The sequence below is a fragment of the Rhipicephalus microplus genome, chromosome 5 (genome assembly GCF_043290135.1).
Source record: "Rhipicephalus microplus isolate Deutch F79 chromosome 5, USDA_Rmic, whole genome shotgun sequence".
NCBI lineage: Eukaryota > Metazoa > Arthropoda > Arachnida > Ixodida > Ixodidae > Rhipicephalus > Rhipicephalus microplus.
In genome coordinates, this window is record NC_134704.1 from 150,813,071 (window position 1) to 150,836,582 (window position 23,512).

Genomic DNA, 23,512 nt, shown 5'->3' on the forward strand with positions numbered 1-23,512 from the left:
CCACTTTAAGCTGTCTTAACTCCTGTTCTAACATAGCTATCCGTTCTTTATCAGTGTTGCTGATTTCACTGTTTTCCTTCAGCATAGTCGTCGGGGCACCTCTGACTTTATCAGCCCATGTGCCGCCTCCTCCATTGTTCTTTCCCGCGAAATGCACCTGTGATACTGAGCGACTCCTGCTTGTGGTCGATGCTCTCGCAGGTGTGTGACTTCGCGATCAAGAGCGGGAGTGACTGCGTGTCGACGTCTTCGACACAGATCGAACTCGCTCTGTCTGTTGTTTGTTTTCCTCCAGCTCTGCCTGACCTTGTTGCTCCAATCGCGCTTGTTGTCATCGTGCGCGCACTACATACGGGACGAGATAGCGTTTCGAGCACATCTTGTCCGCTGTCATGTGCAAGCCACCACACAGCTTGCATTGCGGATTGAACACATGCAATGATGTTGTGTTAGAAATTCCACAGCCTCGGCATTCGGTGGAGCCCGGGTCAGGGCAAACGTCCGCTCGATGGCCGAGTTTCCCGCATACGTACCATATGTCCACATGTCTGCGATATAAGGAGCAGGGTACCAAAGTGGGTCCATATCTGACAAAGTTCGGGACATGAAGTCCATCAAACACAACGATCACTGATCCTGAGTTCTTGATTCTTTTCGCCGCCAGTGCCAAGGGGTTGCGAGTGTTCACGATGTTTCTTTCAATCGTCTCATGGTAGTCAGCAGTGTCAATGTGTCGAATTACCCCCTTGCAAGTGTCACTTGGGGCAGCTTCGTAAGCGCTGACTTCGTACTTTTTCCCGGCTATTTGAATAGCCCCTACGCTCGCGTACTTATCTGCATTTTTTCTAAACGGCGTGCTCGCCACCATTATATTCTGCATAATGTTGGAACAAATAATGTCCTCCGTGGTCTGAACTGAACACAGATTTGCTACAAGGGCTTTGCTCACCTAGATAGGTCCGACCTTTTGTATGTTCAAGCCACCCTTCGGGCAAAATACTATCTTGATGTTGTCTTCCGGTAAAGATGGCATGCGTGAGGCTCTGATCACACGATTCATGATGTTAGGAGGCATTCGAGAGAAGCTCACCCGTCCGCTGCTTGGATGGTTCCCTTGCTATACAAGTTTCGCAGTTGTTTCGGTGCGTTCTTTCTTCATTTTCGGGCTGCTCATCACTTTACAACCCGTGTTGTTCGCGGCAAAACCTGCGTCTTCGTATGCTGCGATCTCTTGTTCATCAGATCTGGATGAAGCACCCAGCGTTGCTTGTAGATCCTCTGCCGAGTTGTCCATTTCGTCGGTAGTAGACGCCATTCGCGCCTGGCACAAAGGGTGGGTATACGCCTTGCCGAGCTAAGCCCACTAGGCGCGAGGCCTAGCTTGCCGCCAACGTGACGCAAACACAAAAGCCCGGATAAAATGCGTATATGTGGACCCACAGGGGTGAATTTGGCGTCCAGGTGATCCTGGCAACTTCAGACACTTGCTCGCACTCTTTTTGGACCGATCAAAGAGGCATAATCAACCAAAAACATTTTAAATGTGGCAGACAGTTAGCGACGTGGCTTGTAGTGTCTAAGGGAATGATTTTTATGTTAAGCTCTATATGTCAAGCAGCCCTGACGCAGTGGTATAGCTTTTAGTCAACGTTTTTTACTTCTCTTCACGCATCCAAGCATGCTTGAGATACGCAATAAGTAGTTTTTTTTTTATTATAAGATATGCTGCACGTTGGCAAGACTGTTTCGCATACATTGTTTTTCGGGCAGACCTTTAGTTGCACTGTGACTTTTGATAGTAATGCATTACTCCGATCGTAGAGGTTTTATCATGCAATCTGCGAAGGCAAGGAAATCATTGATGATAAATGTTCATTTGGTCGCAATCGAAAGTGCACGTGCGACCAAGCTATACCTAGTCACATAAAACTAGCTTCTTCACTGTGCATATGCGCTAAAAAACTTAAATACACACACAAAAAAGGTGGAATATTCTCTTTTTTTTTGGTAGCTTTTGTCACTAGCTGCCCCGAAGCGATAGCGTTGTGGCAAGGTGTCTTCCGTTGTTTGCAAGCGCGCAGCCGATATTTTCCTCTACTTTAACAGATTCAGAGCTGTACAGAATATTTCACTGCGCAGCATAGTACGTGTGTTCATGTTTCCAGCACTCACGTCGGCGTGAACTGGAGCAGTCTCGAACCATACAAAATCTTCAGTGATCAATTTAACAGTGATGAAGGAATGAACTCCAGAGTTGTTCAGAGTATAGTGCACCTTAATCCATATCTCAGAATGCGTGAACTCCGACGAAAACTGCCAGCTCATGCAACACGAAATTACTTGCATTTCTGATTGAGGCGGAAATGTTGTAGGCCCATGTGCTCAGATTTGGGTGCAGGTTAAAGAACCCCAGGTGGTCGAAATTTCCGGAGCCCTCCACTATGGCGTCTCTCATAATCATGTAGTGGTTTTGGGACGTTAAACCCCTCATATCAATCAATCAATCAACACGAAATACTTAGGCTATACTGTGCACCGTCCATAATGGTCTGCTCTCTGTTTCGGGCATTCTGATGCGAGTTGCGGAAATTTCACTGCTGCCATCAGCTCATTCGCGTTCAACCACGTTTGTGGTATTTCATCACAACGCAACAGAAACTACCAGCCTGCCGTATTGGCCCACGAAGAGTAAGATACTGGGCGAGCGCGACCTTACCGGCACCTGAAAGGAAGTGGAGGAAATATATACCCGCGAATCTTTCCGCCAGGTGAGAAACGAGCGCTAGTGTTTAGGGCGGAACCTTACCAGCCCGCATGTCTGCTGGTGAATTCAGGGTCACTGCCCGATCTTTGCTGAGCAGGTTGCTTCCTAGCAATGCAAAGTCACCCCCTTGAATTAAGCTGGCTACTCGTATTGCTGGGTAGTTCGTGTCCGGTGTCGATCAGCACCATTCTGTGAGACTTGACGGTCGCGCCGTAACATTGTACTGTATAACGTTTGATGACTATTTCCTGAAAGGTGACACTGCTTCCTGTGCACATTTGACAACTGGCAAAAATGAGGATGCCGCTTGTCACAGGTAGGCAGCTTCATCGAAGTAATTACTTGCCAGTGGCTAGCGTTGAAGAGCACTTTAGGCTTTCAGTATTTCCGGCCTTTTCTGGACTATAGGTCAATTCAATGAGCGCTTTAAAAGGCATCGGCACACCTAGAAGATGCTATTTTTTTTTCTGCCACTGAAGATTCCAGAATCTGCCACTCTTCCCACTGCCGAGAACTTTGCTGACGTGTACTCAAACATTATCTCAACTTAGGCATTGCAAGGGGAGTTAGCAGTATGGGCTGCGAAATGGAAGCAAGAGAAGCGAGAAACGCTGGGCATGTCTAACTACTATGCAAGCGGTTGCCAATTCCACAGAGGTATTCTTCCCAAACGTGCACCGCCTTCTAAAGATTCTGGCAACTCTGCCCGTGAGAACAGCTGAAGCGAAATGCTCTTTTTCATCGCTGAGACACCTGAAAATGTTCCTGAGAGCTACAACCACAAATGAAAGATTGGTTGGCATCGCTCTTCTGAACATCCGCTGTGAAATACAAGTCTGCCTGGCAGACATTCTCTCTGTTTTTTTTTTACCGAGAACGTAGATGGCTTCAGCTAAATGTGTGTGTAATATCAACCATAGGCGCCTGCTAAAAATCAAGAAAGAAAGTTAACTGAAGGTATTCTTGGATTGAGATATTTTGAACCGCTGTGAAAACATAGTTGTTAGTGATCGATTGGTGGGGTTTAAGATCCCAAAACCACGATATGATTATGAGAGACGCCGTCATTTGGCATTTCGGGAATTTTACCACTTTGGTATTTGACGTGCACCCAAATCGAAGCCCACAGGCCTCAAGCATTTTAGCCTACATCGCAAATACGACAGGGTTTCGATCCCGCGACCTGCGGGTCACCAATAGAGCACCCTCTGCACGACTGTAGCAGGTAGTAAAACAGACGGTTTTGGTAAAATCTCTATGCGCTACTTTTCGTCCAGCTGTAAGGATGTAAGTCAACTGTTTGCAACTCACTCTACCTACTGTTGTTTGTCCTCCAAGTTGCCCTCCAAGTTGGCTCTGTTCCACAGAACACCTTCGTCTCCCTCAACGAACAGTTGCTTACATAGGCATCTCTCCTGTTCTACCTGTCCTAGATGGTGTTTATATTGTGTTCCCGAACGTTGACGTACTGCTTTCGCACAATGTTGCGTTTCTTCACACCATTGTCACTATAACGGCCAACGCATCCTGCCTATCATTAGTGAATTTTGGCCTATGTACACAAGTCCTCCCTCGTGGTATATCTCTCATCGAAATCATGCCAGCGACAGAGTGCCCTATTTTCACTCTATGTTATGACAGCATCCTGAGTGCAGAGAGAACTTCGCCTACTCCTCCATATGACCACAGTTTGTTAACCAAGATGATTGCACCGGACTTGCAAAAAGAACAAGCAAACGACCTGCGTTCCATCGCATCTTTTTGGGACATCTTCGACCTTGGCGACCGCCCCCTCGGCCAGACGTCCATTGCTAAGCACCGAATTGATACAGGCGATACGAGTCCCATTCATCGGAGACCCTACCGCGTCTCTCATGCTGAGCGGTGCATCATCTAACAGGAGGTCGACAAAATGCTTTTTCGGAATATCATCGAGCCTTCCTGCAGTCCGTGGGCGTCCCCTGTTGTACTTGTCAAGAAGAAGGACAACAGCTGGAGATATTGCGTCGATTATCGGCATTTAAACTAGATCACGAAGAAGGACGTCTACTCTTTGCCACGCGTAGACAATGCCTTGGTTTGCCTTCACGACGCAAAATATTTTTCTTGCATTTACCTTTGCTCAGGGTACTGGCAAATTTCCGTTGATGACATGTACCGTGAGAAGACGGCATTTATCACTCCCGACTGCTTTTACCACATTATAGTGATGCCATTCGGTTTACGCAATGCACCCCCAACGTTCGGGCGTATGATGGACGCCATGTTGTACAGCTTCAAGTGGTCTGCCTGTGCTCTCGGGACGACGTCATCGTTTTTTATCCTTATTTTTCGACGCACCTTGAAAGGCTATAGAAAATCTTATCTGTCTTTCCTACGGCGAGACTGCAACTCAATTGGGCAAAGTGCCACTTCGGCCGTCGTGAAATTTCTGTCCTCGGACATCTCGTTGGTTCTGTAGGGGTTCGCCCTGATCAAAATAAAATACGGGCTGTAAAAGATTTCCCTTTACCAACCTGTACCAAGCTCACAGTTTCTTTGGCCTCTGTTCTTACTTCCGCCGCTTTGTTAAAAACTTCGGTGACGTCGCACGCCCTCTCACTAAACTCCTGAAAAAAGACGCTGGCTTCATGTGGGGCCCTGAACAAGCAGATGAGTTCCGAAATCTAGTGTGGCTACTTACTTCTCCTTTTATCCTCGCTCACTTTGACGTCTCGGCTCTAAGAGAAGTTCGTACCAAGGCAAGTAGCTAGGGCATCGGTCCAGTCCTGGCCCAGAAACAACAAGGACGAGACTGTGTTGTTGCTTAGGCCAGCCGCCTTATTTCGCCTGCTGAGAGAAAACATTCAATAACTAAACGAGAATGTTTGGCACTTGTTTGGGCAGTAGGAAAAATTAGTCCTTATTTGTACGGCCTGCCATTCACAGTTATCACTGATCACCACGCCTTGTGCTGGCTTTCGTCCCTGAAACACCCTTCAGTCCGTCTTGGCTGTTGTGCGCTGTGCCTTCAAGAATTTTACTACTCAGTCCTATACAAAACAGGCCGCTTGCATCAAGATGCTCACTGCTTGTCCCGATATCCTGTCGACCCTCCAGACAGCGACTCCTCTACAACCATCCTTCCTGCCAACGTTTCCTCTCTATCCGCATTTCACGACATTGGAATTGAGCAGCGACGGGATACTTTCTTGGACGGTATTATCCGAAGGCTAACATCGGTGAGGCCTGACCCTTTTTTTCGAATGTTTGAATTACGTGATGGTATATTGTACCGTTGCAATATGTGTCCTGACGGCCCCGAAAGACTACTCGTCGTTCCCCTTAAATTGGGTCACACTGTTCTCGCCCAGCTTCATGGTGCACCGATAGCCAGTCACCTCGGCATGTCATGGTTCTACGAAAGAGTTCGCCGGTGCTTCTTCTGGCCTGGCATGTACCGCCACGCCTGCCGTTTTGTTGCAACCTGCTACCCTTGTCAACGACGGAAAAAACCAAATGCCCCTCCTGCCGGATGTCTTCAGCCACTGGACATCCCACGAGACCCATTCTATCGTGTTGGGGTCGACCTGCTTTGCCCTTTTCTTACGTCAACTTCAGGTAATCGGTGGGTTGCCGTAGCAACTGATTATGCTACCCGATACCCGATCACACGGGCCCTTCCAACCAGCTGTGCAACTGATGTGGCCGATTTTCTTTTGGAGGACGTCATTTTACACCACGGCGCCTCTAGGCAACTCCTTACCGACCGAGGCAGCTACTTTCTTTGCAAAGTGGTTAATGACCTCCTCCGCTCCTTCGCCACTAAACACAAGATTTCGACTGTTTACCATCCACGAACAAATGGTCTAACGGAGCGCCTCAATCGCACTCTCACCGACATGCTCTCCATGTATGTCTCCAGTGATCACCGCGACTGGGACACTACATTACCGTTTGTAACATTCGCGTACAATTCCTCTAGACACGACAACGCAGGTTTCTCTTTTTTTTTCGTTGTTCGGCCGTGACTCTGAGCTACCTTTCGAAGCGTTCCTGCTGACCAGACTGAATGACAAGTGTGAGTATGCTCGCGATACAATAATGAAGGCCCAAACGGCACGCCAAGTTACTCGACGATGACTACTGGACTCCCAGGACAATCAGAAAAGAGTATAGGACCCCCGTCATCGTGATGTCCACTTCACACCCGGAAATCTCGTTGTGCTTTGTTCTTCCTCGCGCCGCCTTGGACTATCAAAGAAGTTACTCCCATGCTCTTCAGGTCCCTACCATATCTTACGCCAAGTAACTGACATCGCCTACGAAATCACCCCTACGGACCCTGCCATCATTCACCCTCACACTGTCATAGTACATGTTACGCGACACAAGCTATATCACTCCAGTGCCTCCTGATTAGCACCGGGTCGTGCTCCAGCTGCCGGGGAAATTATGTTACAGGCGAACGAGAATAACGAAGAGAACAGGGAGGGAGACGATGTGAACAGACTCTGCGTGCCAGCTGGGTGCCATCTTGTTCACCACCGAGTTTATTCTGTGTTTTGTATAGTAAAGTTGTTTTCCCCGTAACAATATTGCTGAAAATCACTTTGCCAGCATGGCAGAGTGATTCCGTTCTCTCCCGTTGCCTGCTCTCTGCTTTTTTTGGTTGCACCTTTCACTTGCCGACGTGGTTCGCAGATACGGAAAGTGCGAATGGCAATGCAACAATTGAAATTTGCATGTGGCAATTTTCACATATTTTGGGTAACACATGGAACATAATACGAGACGTATTGCCCAAGATAATCTTCGTGTCAATTGAAAAAGATAATCAACAGTACTCGGCAATGTAATGTGTCTGTTTGCTGTGTGAAACATTGCTTGCACAGAGTCTCTTTCATTTCTTGTAAAAAAATTATGGCTACTTATGTGTATTGCTCGTAATTTTACACAATAACATGCTCATCCATGTTTCTCCATTGTGTGCATTTCTTGCTTGGTGTGCCCTTCTAGTCATGTCAAATTAAAGAAATGAACAGATGAAGCGAATCAATATATATATATATGTATGTATGTATATATATATGTATATATATACGTACGTATGTATGTATGTATATATATCGTATTAGATCCTGCCCATGGCAAGTTATCTTTTCATCCACTTTTCTTTCTTCATATTTACATTACAATTCAGTCTAATATCTTCCCCTATAATTTCCTTGGCATTAATGTTTATTAGATCTCATTAATATTGTGTAAAACACGGAAAAACGAGCCCTTTAATATACACTTCCTTCCTTAATATCTATATATATATATATATATATAGCTTGCGCTGACGGCAGAATTCATAGCCAAGGACGCGTGGACGGCGTCCCTTGTGAAATGGGCCGTGGCTGTAGACCGTCTTCGGGAAGGTGCAGCGGCGTGGCACCGGTATGAAGGCTTCAAGCAGCAGTCTTGGGTGGAGTGGAGCTCCAAGCTCATAGCTGCCTTCGGCCGGACGCTCTCCGATCTCCCTTCCACCACCCAGTTCAACCTGACGACTACCGAGGATAATGCGCAGGAGGGTTTCCGCCTCCAGGTTGCAGTCATGCGTTGCAGTTCACTTGAGCTTTCGGACTCTGTGCCGTCGTATTATTCCGTACACACGTACTTCCACTGATCTGGTCGTGTGCTGGCACATATGCGCTGAACTCGGTTAGCTACATATACATAGAATCTTCGCATTTCATTGTGTATGTATCCCAGAACTACCTTGCTGTCTGTGTAAAATTTGACAGAACTCTGCTGGAAGTCTAACTCTCGTAGTATGGCATCGGCCATTTCTGCAGCAAGGACTGATGCACACAACTCCAGCCTTGGAATTGTGTGGTCTGGTTTCGGCGCGAGCTTTGCCTTTCCTATGACAAATCCGACGTCTTTGTTTCCCTGCTTGTCGATTACCCGTAGGTACGCTACCGCGGCGATGGCACTCGTGGACACATCTGAGAACACGTGAATTTCTCTAGTGGCGGCTTCAGAAGTTGAGTGCGGTACATAAGTTCTCCGCACACGTAGGCAATGAAGTGCTTGTAGAGAATTCTTCCATTCATCCCAACTTTGTTACTTTGCATCCAAAATTGGGGTGTCCCAGTCATAACCTTCCGTCACGAGGTCACGGAGCAGGTGCTTTCCCTGAACCGTTACAGGTGCCACGAACCCCAGCGGTTCAAACAGACTGCTGATGGTCGACAGCACCCCTCGCTGTGTATAGGGCTGGTCTTGAAGAGGAGCTCTGAAGACGGCGTCGTTGTCTACATTCCAAAGTAGACCGATGCTTCTCTGCATATTTGATGCGTCTTTGTTTAAGTCGAGACTTTTCAGTCCCTGCGCACGGTCTTGGGAGAAAATGCATTCAGCACATTCTGCCTGTTTGAGGCAATCTTGTGCAGCCTTATGTTAGCTATAGAAAGCATTTTTTGCGTTCTCTGCTACAGACTGATGGCGTCTTCCTCACACAAAAGAGACTTGAGTGCATCATCGACGTAGAAGTCTCGCTCGACAAACCTCCTTGCATCTTCACCGAATCGTTGAGCAGCCTCTTGAGCAGTTCGCCGAAGCCCATATGTAGCGACCGCGGGTGAGGGACTGTTGCTGAAAACGTGCACCTTCATTCGGCACTCCATGATTTCTCGGGAGATGTCATTGTCCTTAAACCAGAGGAACCTTAGGTAGTTCTGATGATCTTCACGAATGACGAAGTTGTAAAACATCTGCTCCATGTCGGCAGTTATCGCCACTGAATCCTGCCGGAAGCGTATCAGTATTCCCACAAGATTGTTTGTCAGGTCGGGTCCGGTGAGAAGGACACCATTCAGAGACACTCCTTCGTGCTGAGCGCTGGAGTCATACACCACGTGGATTTGATCGGGTTTTGGAAAATGGTGAACGCCGAAAATGGGTAGGTACCAGCCCTCTTCGTCGATGTTAAGTGTTGGAGCTTCCTCTGCATGACCCCTGACGAACAACAGTTCTTTCATGAAGTGCACGAAGCGCTCTTTTGTCTCGGGGTTTTTTCGCAACGTGTGTCGCAGCGAGTACAGGCGAGAGAGAGCCTGTTCTCGGTTATTCGGAAGCCGTCTTCTTGGTGAGCGGAAAGGTAGAGGGGCAACCCAGTTGTTTGACCTGTCTTTGTATAATTCCCTATCCATGATATTGAGGAAGGCTCTGTTTTCTATAGACAGGGAACGCTCGTTGTCTTCTCGCATTGTCTCGAACAGGTTAGGTGCCAAGGTGTCATCTGATGCTGTTATTGATGAAAAATTATTCTTGACCTGATGCCTATCTGCAGTGTAGAGAACCGGCGCTTCCATCACCATGAAATGTTTTGTACATGGGGTGAAAAGAGATGGTCTTCCGTTGCCCAGAATGTGTGTTTTTAACACATTTATGGTGCCTGTTTTATGCGTACGACCCAGGCAGACGTTTCCGACAATGACCCATCCGAGATCGAGCCTCTGTGCATAAGGAGCGTCAAGCGGCCCGTTAATGGTCTGGCGAACTTTGTGGGCTCTGAGAACGTCTCGACCGAGGAAGAGCAGTATTCTTGCCTCTTCGAGAGGTGGAATGTGAGCGGCAATGGCCTTCAAGTGCGGGTAGTTCCGTGCTGCGTCTGGCGTTGGAATTTATTCCCTGTTGTCCGGAATCTCAACGCACTCAAGAACAGGCGGAAAGGAGAGCTTGACATTACCCGATACATTCCTCACAAGGAAGCCGTCTGCGATCCTGCCAACAACCTCAGTACTGCCGGAACAAGTGTGTAATGTGTACTGAGTAGGTGTGCCCTCCACACTGAACTCGTCGAGAAGTTCTGGCCGAACCAATGAACGATTACTCTGTTCATCGAGTATCGCGTATGCTCTTAATAACTTGTCAGGCTGAGATTGATGAGTCACATCCACGAGGCAGATTTTAGCGCACGATCTGTAGTTTTTCAGGTTTGCCACCTCGGTACGCGTAGATGTGACTCTTTCATCCAAATTCTGAGCAGAGCTGTTATCGCATTCAATAGGCTTCGGCGACTCTGAGCACGTAGTTGATGGGTGAAGCGCTGTCGCATGATAACCGCTGCTGCATATGTAGCATTTTACGTCCGCCCTGCATTTCGGCTGCGTGTGGTTTGAGAATAAACAACATCGTAGACATATTCCGTGTGCTTTAAGAAAGGTCATCCGCTCTTCCAGTGTTCTTTCACGGAAAACGCGACACCTTGAAAGAGGATGAGGCTTCTCGTGATGCGGGCACCATTTTTCGAAGCTCTTCGATTCAAGTAGCTGCTTTGGAGGGGTTTCCTGAACCCCCTCGAAGGCGTGATCTACGTTTGTTTTTTTTTGCTGACACAGATGACTTGTGCAGCGGGGTCTTGATGGTCGTTTCTTCTTTTCGCTGTGTGATCGAAGGCGAGACATATGGTGCTTGCAGGATAAAGCTAGGATCGTTCCTCATGCTTGCCTGGTCTTGAACGAACTTTGAAAAAACCGTAAAGGGTGGGAACGCAGTGTTGTTCTATTTTTTGTATTCAGTCCACACTGACATCCAATTTTCTTGAAGTCCAGATGGTAACTTGGAAACAATTTTGTTTACTCCTCTTGCGCTATCCAAATAGTTAAGACCGGCGAGGTAGGGATCAGATTTGGCAGCTTCGAGTTCCAGCAGGAGGTCTCCGAGCTCTTGCAATTTGGCATTATCCCGGTACGATATTCTAGGGAACTCCTCCAACCTCCTCAGCAGCGCATGCTCAATTGCCTCAGGACGTCCGAAGGTGTCGTCGAGCCGTTTCCACACGATGTTTAAGCCCTTCGAGAAGTCATCCACATGAACAGATTTCAATTTTCGGACTTGATGCAATGACTCACCCTACCAGCCCGAGCAACAGCACCGCTTTTTTACTATGCTGGTCTCGCAGCTCGCATTTGACTGGTCAAAGCGTCTGCTATCCAGCCAGTTAACGGTCGAACACTTGTGAACATTTAAACAACAGTAACTTTAATTAACAGGAATTGGGGTCACATTTTAACAAACATTCCCGAGCACTCAGTAAGTCCCCGTAAAAAAGCGGTGCTGTTGCTCGGGCTGGTAAGGTGGGTCTGCCCGCCGCCTGGCATTTCTTCTTCCGTCGACGACCAATGCTTTCACTCTCTCCGTGAGCCGACGGAGAAGATGACAAACGACGCTCTGAAGGTCGTTTGCGGCGCCCGTTTAAAGTGGCCATAACAAAAGAAAAAGGATTTTCAAGACGTAGAAGTAGCCCCCATTAGGGGCTTAAGTGTCCCCCCGACTTCCTTTGGCGGCACTTGAAAGGCAAACACGGCTCCTGGCCGCTCTCTTCGAGAGAGGACGGCACACTCCCTGTCTGGTGTCTGCTTGTTTGACGCCACTGTTGGTTGGTGGCGTGGTCTGCTGGATTTTCTTCCGTACACACGTACTTCCACTGATCTGGTCGTGTGCTGGCACATATGCGCTGGGCTCGGTTAGCTACATACACATAGAATCTTCGCGTTTCATTGTGTATGTATCCTAGAACTACCTTGCTGTCTGTGTAAAATGTGACAGAACTCGGCTGGAAGTCTAACTCTCGTAGTATGGCATTGGCTATTTCTGCAGCAAGGACCGCTGCACACAACTCCTGCCTTGGAATTGTGTGGTTTGGTTTCGGCGTGAGTTTCGCCTTTCCCATGACAAATCCGACATCTTTGTTTCCCTGCTTGTCAATTACGCGTAGGTATGCTACCGCAGCGATGGCACTCGTGGACGCATCTGAGAACACGTGAATTTCTCTAGTGGCGACTTCAGAAGTTGAGTGCGGTACATAAGTTCTCCGCACACGTAGGCAATGAAGTGCTTGTAGAGAATTCTTCCATTCATCCCAACTTTGTTTCTTTGCATCCGGAAGTGGCCTGTCCCAGTCGTAACCTTCCGTCACGAGGTCAAGGAGCAGGGGCTTTTCCTGAACCGTTACAGGTGCCACGAACCCCAGCGGGTCAAACAGACTGTTGACGGTTGACAGTACCCCTCGCCGTGTATATGGCTGGTCTTGAAGAGGAGCTCTGAAGACGAAGGTGTCGTTGTCTACATCCCGTTTCATTTTTTCTTTATAGACCGAGGCTTCTCTGCATATTTGATGAGTCTTTGTTCAAGTCAAGACTTTTCAGTCCCTGCGCACGGTCTTGTGAAGAATATGCATCCAGCACAATATATATATATATATATATATATATATATATATATATATATATATATATATATATAATGACTTGTCGCGTATTTTTAACGCTTTTCCTCACTACAGCTTCTGCACTGCATTTCTCATTACACTGCTTTAGGTTTATGACCACCATCTTTTTCTTTATCAGCCTAAGCTACATGATGAGTATTTTAGTAGGCCATTCTAAGGCTGTGATTGTCATGCACGTTTGCCTGTGTTGCACCTTCGTCACTAGACAACACTTCAGAGTGCCTTTAGCCGTTAGGGCATAGTAAAATTATGTATAAAGATATTGTACACTTGCATTCCAGCAAAATAAGGTTGTGAACCAAATATTCTGTCGCGTGCATGTGTGTGTGCGTGTGTGCATTTACATGCTAAGAACGTGCGAAGGTTAAATAGAAATGTTGTTCTCTGGTCTGAGTATATCTTAGCACACATACAAAGAGTCTCCCTGTAATGTGCTTTAATGTAGCCTATCTGACCTTGGAACTGTGTGTGGTTTTTTCTATTAAAACTAACCTCTGCCTATTGAAAATTATCGTAGTGATTGACTCCAACGAGATTTGTTTGGGCGGGTACAAGCATGACCACCGCTGAATCATTAACCCCGTCGATGAGCCAACTTGAAACACCCGCGGCCGAGACTCCCACCTAAAATCTCACAGAGTGCCAAGGCCTTGATAAACACCATGACACATTTTTCTGTATGCAGGCATTATTTATTGTAAATGCGCCCAGGAATGATATTGTGATAGTAGCAGTGCTTAGTTTCTAAATCATGTCAGCGCAAAGCAAAGAAAAAAAATAGTATGGTGGGTAAGCATTGAGGGTGAGGAGGAGGGGTTTTGGACGAAAAATTTCAGGGGGAAAGGGTTTGACCCTCTCCTCGTGGCTACGCCACTGCCGTGCGATGTCAGTGCACATTAAAGAAGAGGATATTGAAATTTCTGGAGCCCTCCACTATGGGGTCTCTCAAAATCTTATCGTGGTTTCGGGCTGAAAACTACAGATATTCTTATTATGCTTTTTTGCCATATAGAAGCAGGTTGCGCCAGCTTAATAGGGACATTAATTAAGAGCAGCTCTTAAGGGTCACTAAAAGTTGAAGGGAAGTTTCTTTGGCAAGGGTGCATAAAAAATGAAATATTTGGGTTTATTCTGTGGCCCAAGTGAGTCTCACAGTGAGAGTTCAGCCTTCTGCAAGGCTGAAGTATCATAAGCCTTGCATATAGTAATTTCTAACTGCTCTGATTGCTGCTCAATTATCATTTTCAGCTGCCGCTCACTTTTAACATGACAATCCACTTTCCACCCTTTTGATGTGGAAAAAAACAACACAAAGCGCGCTCCCTCCGCTTCTGTTTTCTTCCATTTATTGATGTATTTCCAACGTGGAAAATTGCACACATCAGGGAAATTCTGGCCTTGCAAAGATTTCGAGCCAAACATGCATTCGTCACATGTTTTTTAAGGGGTCCCTCAAGATGCTGATGAGCATTAAAAGGTCACACAGTCATGTGCATTTTGCCGTGCACTCTTCAGCGGTGGTCTAAAGAAGCACTGACATCAAATTTAGTCATGTCAAGATTTTTGCATCCTTGAGTAGTATCAACCCCCTAGGAGCGATTCGCGACCGAAACCGCAACTGAGAGACAAATACTTATCTGTTTTATTGATTTATATCACTGGTATCTAGCACGATTCGAAACGGTCAGCAAGCCCACTATTTTTAATGTCAGCTGCGCTTTTTCGCGGTCAACTCCAGATCGCGCCGCAGCCCCCCAGCTGACCACTTTTCCTCGAAAAGGAGTGACATGAGGATGAGGCTCAGCTGCTCCACTAGCATATTTCGTCTGCTAGGTGCACACATTCAGTCATGCCTTGTCACCAGCATTGCTATCGTCACTGTAAAGAGTGTCAACTAGTGTTGAATATGACAGTTTGGAGCTTGGAATCACTGTGATCGGTGACATCGCAAATTATTTTTACTTTGATCGACCCTTTGCAAAACAGTCATTTCAAAATGGACTCTGTTCCAAGTATACGAACAACAAGGTGCTCGGGGATGCATGCTTCTACCATCTTTGCTCGTGTGTCTCAGTTAGCTATATTGAGAGGTTTAGGGTACACAGCATTGTAGTATACGCGAAGGGGTCTGTGGAGTATTGGTATAGAAAATGCACACTAGCAGAGAAATAGAATACCTTAGCTTTCTACACTAACCAATCTGTGCTTGTCAGGTTTTTTTTTGTGCCTCCAGATGTCCCCACCTGCCCGGCCTTTCATGGTTATGGCGGCAGTAACTCTACTACACGAGCACAAGGAAGTCTGCGGACAAACTTAAATTTACTATTAACGATATCGGCATGTTATTTGTTAGTGGTGATGTTTACGTGTACGTTACTCCACTTTGATAGCTTGTGGCAATGTTGGCGTGTACAGTATCTGTACTAGAATAACAAACTCGTTGCACTTTTTCTGCGTTTCTAACGATACGACTGCTGATCACAACGGTTCCTCGACATGCTGACTGACGAGCACACGTAGAATCATGTTCTTTTTTTTCCGCCTTTATTTTTATTGGTGGTTTGCGTCTTGAAGTTTCATAAAATCATGAAAGCGGAGTGATGTAGATTAGACATGAAGAGTGAAAATATTTCGAGGCATCAAGGGCAGTCGGTTCTACATTAACACGCAGATCATGCTTCTCATCACTACTAGGGCATCGTCACTCAGCATAGTATGTGTGAAATGTATCATACTGTACATGCAACACTAGTGTTCACGTCGCAGGGCACTCAGTTTTTCGTAGAACTTTTGTACGCTGTTTGCCATCGCAATAAAGTATCTTCCACATGACACTCTATTCAAATTTGGCAGAGAAGACCTATGCATAGTGAGCAGCCGAATGAAGGGCACATCTTTATTTCTAAATTTAATGTCAGTGCCCTTTTAATATGCTAAAATGCTGACAAGTGCTAAGAACAAGACAGAATTTCGATTCCCGCTAAAGAGTGCTCTAGGGAAGGCTTTCGTTCGCAATAAAACTTTCGCATTCCTTAGATAACTTTCAAAGAAAATTTTGTGCTCGTCAATTCCTGTAGTCACAGGCCTTCACCGAGTGGAATGGTCTCTAGCTGTTTTGTCATCTTTTTCTTTCTTTTATCTGAAGAAAATCATGCTATTACATACAGTGAACATGCAAGCACTTTTCTCATGTTATTTACTCATAATGACACTTCTGATGATTATGCGTTGACATTGTAAGTTCGTAAAAAGCCACCGTCTATTCTTCAGCTGTCAGTCTCTTTACTGTCTCATTTTCATTATTTTTCATGTGAATGTCTTATTTATGCTAATTATAGCTAATTTATGCTTAGTGTGTCAGTGAAGGTCAATGCTTTGATTATTTTTCAAAGTTGTTTTACCGGAAGTACAAAAGTAACCATGCCTGATTGTGTACATTCCCACACAGCTAGAAAGATTAGACACACCCAGAGTAGGGCACCTGCCCGAATTTTCGCTAAAACGAAATCGCATAAATACAGCTTTTTTTCCTAGAACTGTGTCTAAATGAAATTCTCTGCTCTCTACTGTTGTTGATACCAATGATATTGTATATGAACTGGAAAATCTGTATTATGTATCATGACTGCACTAGAGATTTTTTTTCTTGCATTTTCAATTTTCTCTTTGTCTTTCATTTTGTTATTTCTTTCACTGTGATTGCAATGTGTTCTTTGTTTATGATGATTCTCCGGTCAATGCACAACCCCTCCTGCGTGGACCACGCGGTGGTCTTCAGTATTTCTAAATAATAATAATAATAATAAAAAAAAAGCATGCCCAGTCGTAAGTTCCTTCAAATAAACGCTGAAGAGAAAATTGACTTCTTTTATATTGATAAATTACTGTTGTACAATAGTACCAGAAATGCAGCTCTTGCCACAAAAAGACAGTTCACGAGCCAGAAAAATATGCGAGATGAAAATACTGACTCCTGCTACTTTCCATTCCAACTTGCTTTGGCACCCCTGGCCACTGTGTTGTAGTGGTTGTGGTGCTCGACTGCGGACCCAGTGTTTACGGGATGACCAGATAATGGCTGCTTCTGTGATATTTCTGGTGGAGGCTAAAATGCTTGTGCGTACTCACATTTAGGTGCATGCCTGAGAACCCCAGGGAGTCGAAGCTTTCCTCCTATTTGGCACCTCTCATAATCATGTGGTGGTTTTGGGGTGTTAAACCACAAGAATTGTTATTATTGTCATGGCACATAAAATTTGATGCTGTTTGCTAGGGCCTGCATAAATATATCTTTGTTTAAAATGAGTTAGTGGACTCGGGAACTTAACATGGCAAATTTCTGGAAATTTTAGTGTTATTTCCAAAATCTCAAAAAAAAAAACAAAAAAAAAACAAATGACTTCAGAATTTAGGATGTCCTGCTGCATGCATGCGTAGGGGTTATGGTGCAAAATTTTAAATATCAAACTTTGACTTCCACTATTGTTTCTAATAGAGAAGCTATGATCAAGAAATAAATGACTGTAAAGTTTCACACAGTCACCCATCTGCTTGAACTCTGTCTATTTCGCTAAACATCTTTTTAGTTAATTCGGTGCTTAGAGTATTGCCGTTCTTGCTTGCAGCACTGGAAGGTGTTCCAGAAGATGTCTGAGCTGTTCATCCTCGTGCCGGCACTTTTGGGGCTCAAGGGAAATCTGGAGATGACTCTGGCCTCACGCCTTTCGACACAGGTGAGCACATTGATGCCAACTGCTTGTAAAGAAGCAACTTGGAGGAGCTACAGCAGCGGTCATCTCCCTCTACACTTTATAGGGTATATATGTGCACTTCAAACTTGGGAGTATTTAGTCAGCATCGCTAGTTGCCATGGCTGCAACGGTGGATTACTTTTTTTTTTTTTTTTTTGCCTGTCAGCATCACGTAGCAAGAGATCTATTACGAGCTGGCAGCTGACCAATAATTCCTCGTGTACTACCTGAAGACATCCAGTCTGCCGGAACGGGACCGTTGCTATGAATGAAAAAGAGGGAAATTTTTAGGGCTCGTTTTTTCTTTGTAAGACACATTACGTCCAAACCTTGATATAACAAACTTTGATATTACGAGATATTTATTATAATAAAGTAAATGAAGAATAGTCTTGCAATAAATATAGTGCTAGGAATATATGTGTCTACTCGAATCTTGGCCGACCCCGATTCCAGGCCGACCCCCAAAAGTCCAAAGCCCGAAAAAAAAAAAAAAAAAAAAAAAAAAACTCGACTGTAGGTTGAATTAAACTGCAAAGACTGCATTCACAAAGAGAAAACATTTATTCAACACGAAAAAGAAACAAAGCAGCTGGTTCATGATGCAAATAACTCGAAAGACGCACAGCCTCTACTCTTGTTTTGTGTGTTTCTTTGTCGCTGCTTTTAGTTCTTTGCGTCGTAAAGATTCCACACTTGCTGATGCTGTGCTCGTCTCGAGTCGTCGTCGCCGACTTTGTCTCTGTCTTCAAAGAGTGCGCAATCCTCAGTGCCATCGAGTGCATTGGATATGCCATTATTCTTAAAAGCGCACTATCAAAGTTCCTGGGATGTCGTCCCACGCTGCAGCTCTTCCAGCGACGCTAATTTTTTTTCATCTACTCCAATGTCCCACCCGGCTTGAAGGTTGAAGGAGGCGCTGCGGTCACCGAGGTGAATGGACGCTCTTCACGTCGGCTATGTTCTCATAGAATGATTTCGCAGCGAATACAGCCAGGCACCGCTCGGATTTATATACCACCTGATTCTTTTCGTCACCGAGAGTCCGAAGAGACCACATTCTAAGGTGGGTGATCATTTTTCGAGGTTTTACGACCGAAAACCAGCTCCCACCAAGCAGCATCTACTATTCCTACGACCAGCGCTCCACGTCGACTGGGGCGGCCTCACGATAGCCAGGCCTCGGCGTTTGCGCCATACAGGCCGTAATCATCAATAATGGAGGTATCGCAGCTGAATGAAGACTCCACCCAACGGGAAGACGAAGACGTCACCCAACGGGAAGATGACACAGGCAACGGCTGGACAGAAGTTCGAAACAGAAAACGTGCTAAGAAAGGTAACCAGGAATGCGTTCTAGGCGTTCGGGTGGCCCTAGCCCTACCTGAACGCCTAGAACGCGCGGTGCAAATTTGATATCCCGGATAACCAGAGCCAGCAAAATGCCAAGACTGCCGACAGGCGACTACAAGATAGTTATAAGGCCAAGAGGAGGACTGCAGCTATCTAAGCTCAGCTTAACGGAGCTAGACAAAGCTGTGTATGAAGCAGCCGAGATCCCTTATGAAAAAAGAGAGACGGACACGATTTGCCCGAATAATTTTCAGAACATCTTGGTCGTTAGCACCCCAAACCAAGACCATGCAGACAAGTACCAAGGCATCAAGCACATCAAAGCTAACGACAAGTTGTATGAGGTGGGAGCATACGAGACGGCCCCGGAACTCACTGCCAAAGGTGTAATCAAAGGAGTTCCTTTGAACGAAACCCTACGGGACATCACCGCAGCTATTATTACAGCCCGAAATTCTACGGCGATTGCAGCCAAATGTCTTGGCAACACCACGACAGTGATGGTCCTTTTTGACGGCAGCAGAGTCCCGACGCACGTTATGTACAGAGGAGTGCTCACAGGCTGTTCACTATACAGGAAACAAGTTGACTTTTGCAAACAATGCAACAGACTTGGGCACAGGAGTGACGTGTGTTGGAGGCCAAACGACAAGCTATGTGCGGGTTGTGGAACGCCTCATTCGAGCGAGGACCACCACTGTCAGCCACGATGTCAGCTGTGCGGCAAGGATCATCCCACGGCTGACAAACTCTGCAAGGCCAAGTTCAAGACACCCTACATTGTAAAACAACGCCAGTGGTTCTGACAACTTCAAGAGACGCTCGAGGAGAACTACCCCTCTACCACCAAGCAAACCAAACGCGGAAGGTCCAAATTCCGGACGAGGGCAACGCCTGGGTCCAGATCAAGGTCCTGGTCCTGCGCAACGCCCCGCGGCCACACCTCCAAGTCTCCGGGACCGAGAAGGCGCACTACATCCCGTTCGAGATCCCGGTCTAAGCCAAAGGGTGGCAATGGCCATCAAGGGAACCCGGCATTCACGGTGAGCTGGTCAGACGTGGCTAAAGGGACGCGCCCTGAGTCTTCGGGGGAGACTGCGCATAATGTCAGTGATATAGCGGAGCTGAAAAAAGAAAACGCTGAGCTTAGGGAATTGATATCACAGCTTACTCGCAAAATTCAAAGTCTTAAAAACTGCACAAATAGAACTTCTAGTCAAATGCGTTCCGAGGCCCATAAGCGCCTCGAAGAAATGCCAGATAACCGAATGGACGAGGACAGTACCCCGCCACCTCTTAAAAGAAAAGCTCAGGTGTCTAATGACAAATCTACGGCGCAAACCTCGAACATTGATGAAACATTGTCCGAAATACAGAAAGCAGTTAAGGAACAGGCAGAGGCAACCAACAACCTCTCGCTTGCAATATCCATGATCATGAATAGACTAGATAAACTTGAAGCTAACGTAGCCAATCTCAACCCTAGGACACCTCCGGTACTTCCTGCCCCGCCATGGTGGTCTAGTGGCTAAGGTACTCAGCTGCTGACCCGCAGGTCGCGGGATCAAATCCCGGCTGTGGTGGCTGCATTTCCGATGGAGGCGGAAATGTTGTAGGCCCGTGTACTCAGATTTGGGTGCACGGCAAAGAACCCCAGGTGGTCAAAATTTCCGGAGCCCTCCACTACGGCGTCTCTCATAATCAAATAGTGGTTTTGGGACGTTAAACCCGACAAATCAATCAAATCAATCAATCCAGTACTTTCAGCTACCAACCTTCTGATGAGCACTTGAGGCAATTCACACTTATCTCAGGGCACCACATCAGCGGTTATATCAACTAATTTCATGAGGCCTGCCTCCTTTCACCCTCCTCCCTCTTCGATAGCCAACTCAAAATAGGGAAGCCCAGAAAAAGGGACTTAATTATTTGGCAGTGGAATCGCAGGAGCTATGAGGAGAAGAGAGCAGTCCTGCAACAACACCTTAGAGACAGTACCAAACCGGATGTTCTAATTTTTGCAGGAAACCCATGGTTTAGCTAAGCTACCGGGATATCAGGCGATGGGCCCCCCAACAGGGGATATTAGAACACTAACCACTCTAGTAAGGAAGGGACTCGTAGCAATCTGCCATGACACCCGCATCACAGAAATTGATCATATACTCGTACAACTTGCCCCTACAAGAAAAAAAATCTCCGAGCATATTTATTCTGAATTTGTACAGCAATCCCACACGCATACGACAACGCTTCCTTCTTCTCTTTAAGAAGGCCATAGATATAGCGGGACCCAATCCACTCGTCATAGGTGGAGACTTTAACGCTCCACACAGTGCTTGGGGATACCGATACACAAGAGCCAAAGGAAAAACGCTATGGCAGGATATTCAAGAAACAGGCTTAACTCTCATCACCGACCCCGACTCCCCTTTGCGTATGGGAACTGGGCTTGCAAGAGACACCACTCCAGACTTAACGTTAGTTCGTAACGCGGGGACAGCTAAATGGAAAAAACACATTTGATGATTTTGTTAGTGATCATCGAATATTAGAAATCAGGATAGAAACCATGGCTGCCGCAGAAATTCAGAGACAGATTAGATGGACTGACTGGGATAAGTTTCGGAAAGTCAGAAACGAGAAAAAAAAACAAGACCCTATCAGCAATATTGAAGATTGGATCAAAGATGTCAATAACGACGTCAGCGAGGCAACGCGAAGTATCACTTCAAGTCCACCCCTAGAGCAGATTGATAGCCATCTCCCACACATGTGGGAGGCCAAGCAATCACTGCAGAATAGGTGGCGGGGACAGAGGCACAACAGGCCCTTGCACAAGTGCATAGCCAAGCTGAACAAACAGATCGAAGAGCATTGTAAGCAGCTAAGCAAACAGCAATGGGACCAAGTTTGTAATAGTCTTGATGGCCAAACGAATGCTGGTCAGGCATGGCGCATGCTCAAACACCTGCTAGACCCAGATAACACCAAATCAGCACACAAGCAAACCTTGCGTAAACTGGTGCACCGGTATAAGGGCAGTGAGGAGGACTTTATCGCTGAGGCTAGCAACACGTACATTCCCGCCATGCCTGTCGTAGAGCACGGACCATATTCCGGAGGCCCGAACCAGTTCTTAGATGAGGAGTTTACTGTGGCTGAAATCAGGGCTGCGCCACAGAAGCTAAACACCAAATCTGCGCCGGGACCAGACGGGATCACTAACAGAACACTACGGAACCTTGACGACCAAGCCATAGAGAACATCACGCAATATATTAACGAGTGCTGGACCGAGGGTACTATTCCGAAACAGCGGAAAAAAGCTGAAGTAATCCTCATCCCCAAGCCAGGGAAACCCCCCGATCTATCGAATTTACGCCCCATATCACTAACGTCTTGTGCTGGGAAGCTGATGGAACACGCTTTTCTATACAGAATCAACACTTATCTTGAGGAGAACGAAATCTACGCAGATTCCATGTTGGGGTTCCGCACATGGCTCTCCACGCAAGACGCCATGCTGCAAATTAAGCAGCAGATTCTAGACAAAACAATACCCGGGCGAACTTAGGATTAGACCTTAAAAAAGCCTTCGACAAAGCATCGCATACGGCAATATTACATCAGATCTGCCAATTAAGCTTAGGATCGAGAGCGTATAACTATGTCAAGGATTTCATAACAGACAGAACGGCATCCTTCGTAATGGGAGAACTGAGATCTGAGGAAAGGGTTATGGGCAGTGCTGGTACACCCCAGGGTTCGGTCATATTGCCAATGCTGTTTAATCTGATCATGATAGGACTCCCTGCGCGGCTGAACTCAATATACGGAATACATCATTCTATATATGCAGATGATATCACCATCTGGGCACGTGAAGGCAGTGACGGAGAGATAGAGCAGAGACTACAGAAAGCCGTCACCACTATTGAGGATTATCTTGAAGGTACTGGCCTCGAGTGCTCGCCAGATAAATCCGAACTCCTCCTCTATCGCCCCACGCTTAAAGGCAGACCACCCAAGGGATACAACCGGGACCGTGCTTACGAAGAGATCCAAATTCACACCAAAAGCGGCAGGACTATTCCTATAGTGCAACAAATCAAAGTCCTTGGACTCATTATCGAGTCTAAGGGTACAAACGGTGAAACCGTCTAGAGGTTAGTAACCAAAGTCACCAACGTAATACGGCTAATCAAGAGAGTCACAAACAAACACCAGGGCATGAAAGAGGCTAACATCATCAGGCTTATTTATTCATTCGCCATAAGTCATATTATATACGTAGCGGTATATCTAAACTGGTATACAGCCGAAAAACTCGAAATCAACGCACTCATATATAAGGCGTACAAACAAGCTTTAGGCCTT

The 23,512-nt window shown here is 46.3% G+C and overlaps 1 protein-coding gene across 9 annotated transcripts in view; it reads left to right on the forward strand.

Moving 5' to 3' along the window:
- The window catches only part of LOC119174174 (solute carrier family 41 member 1), a 149,555-nt gene that overhangs the window by 77,735 nt on the left and 48,308 nt on the right, over positions 1-23,512 (forward strand). For all 9 annotated transcript variants that reach the window (XR_012895448.1, XM_075896054.1, XM_075896050.1 and 6 more), the window contains one exon: positions 17,654-17,761. Coding sequence is in view for 8 of the 9 variants with exons in the window: in XM_075896054.1 (XP_075752169.1) it covers positions 17,654-17,761 (108 nt within the window). In the remaining variant the exon portion in view is untranslated. The remainder of the gene's footprint in view (positions 1-17,653; positions 17,762-23,512) is intronic.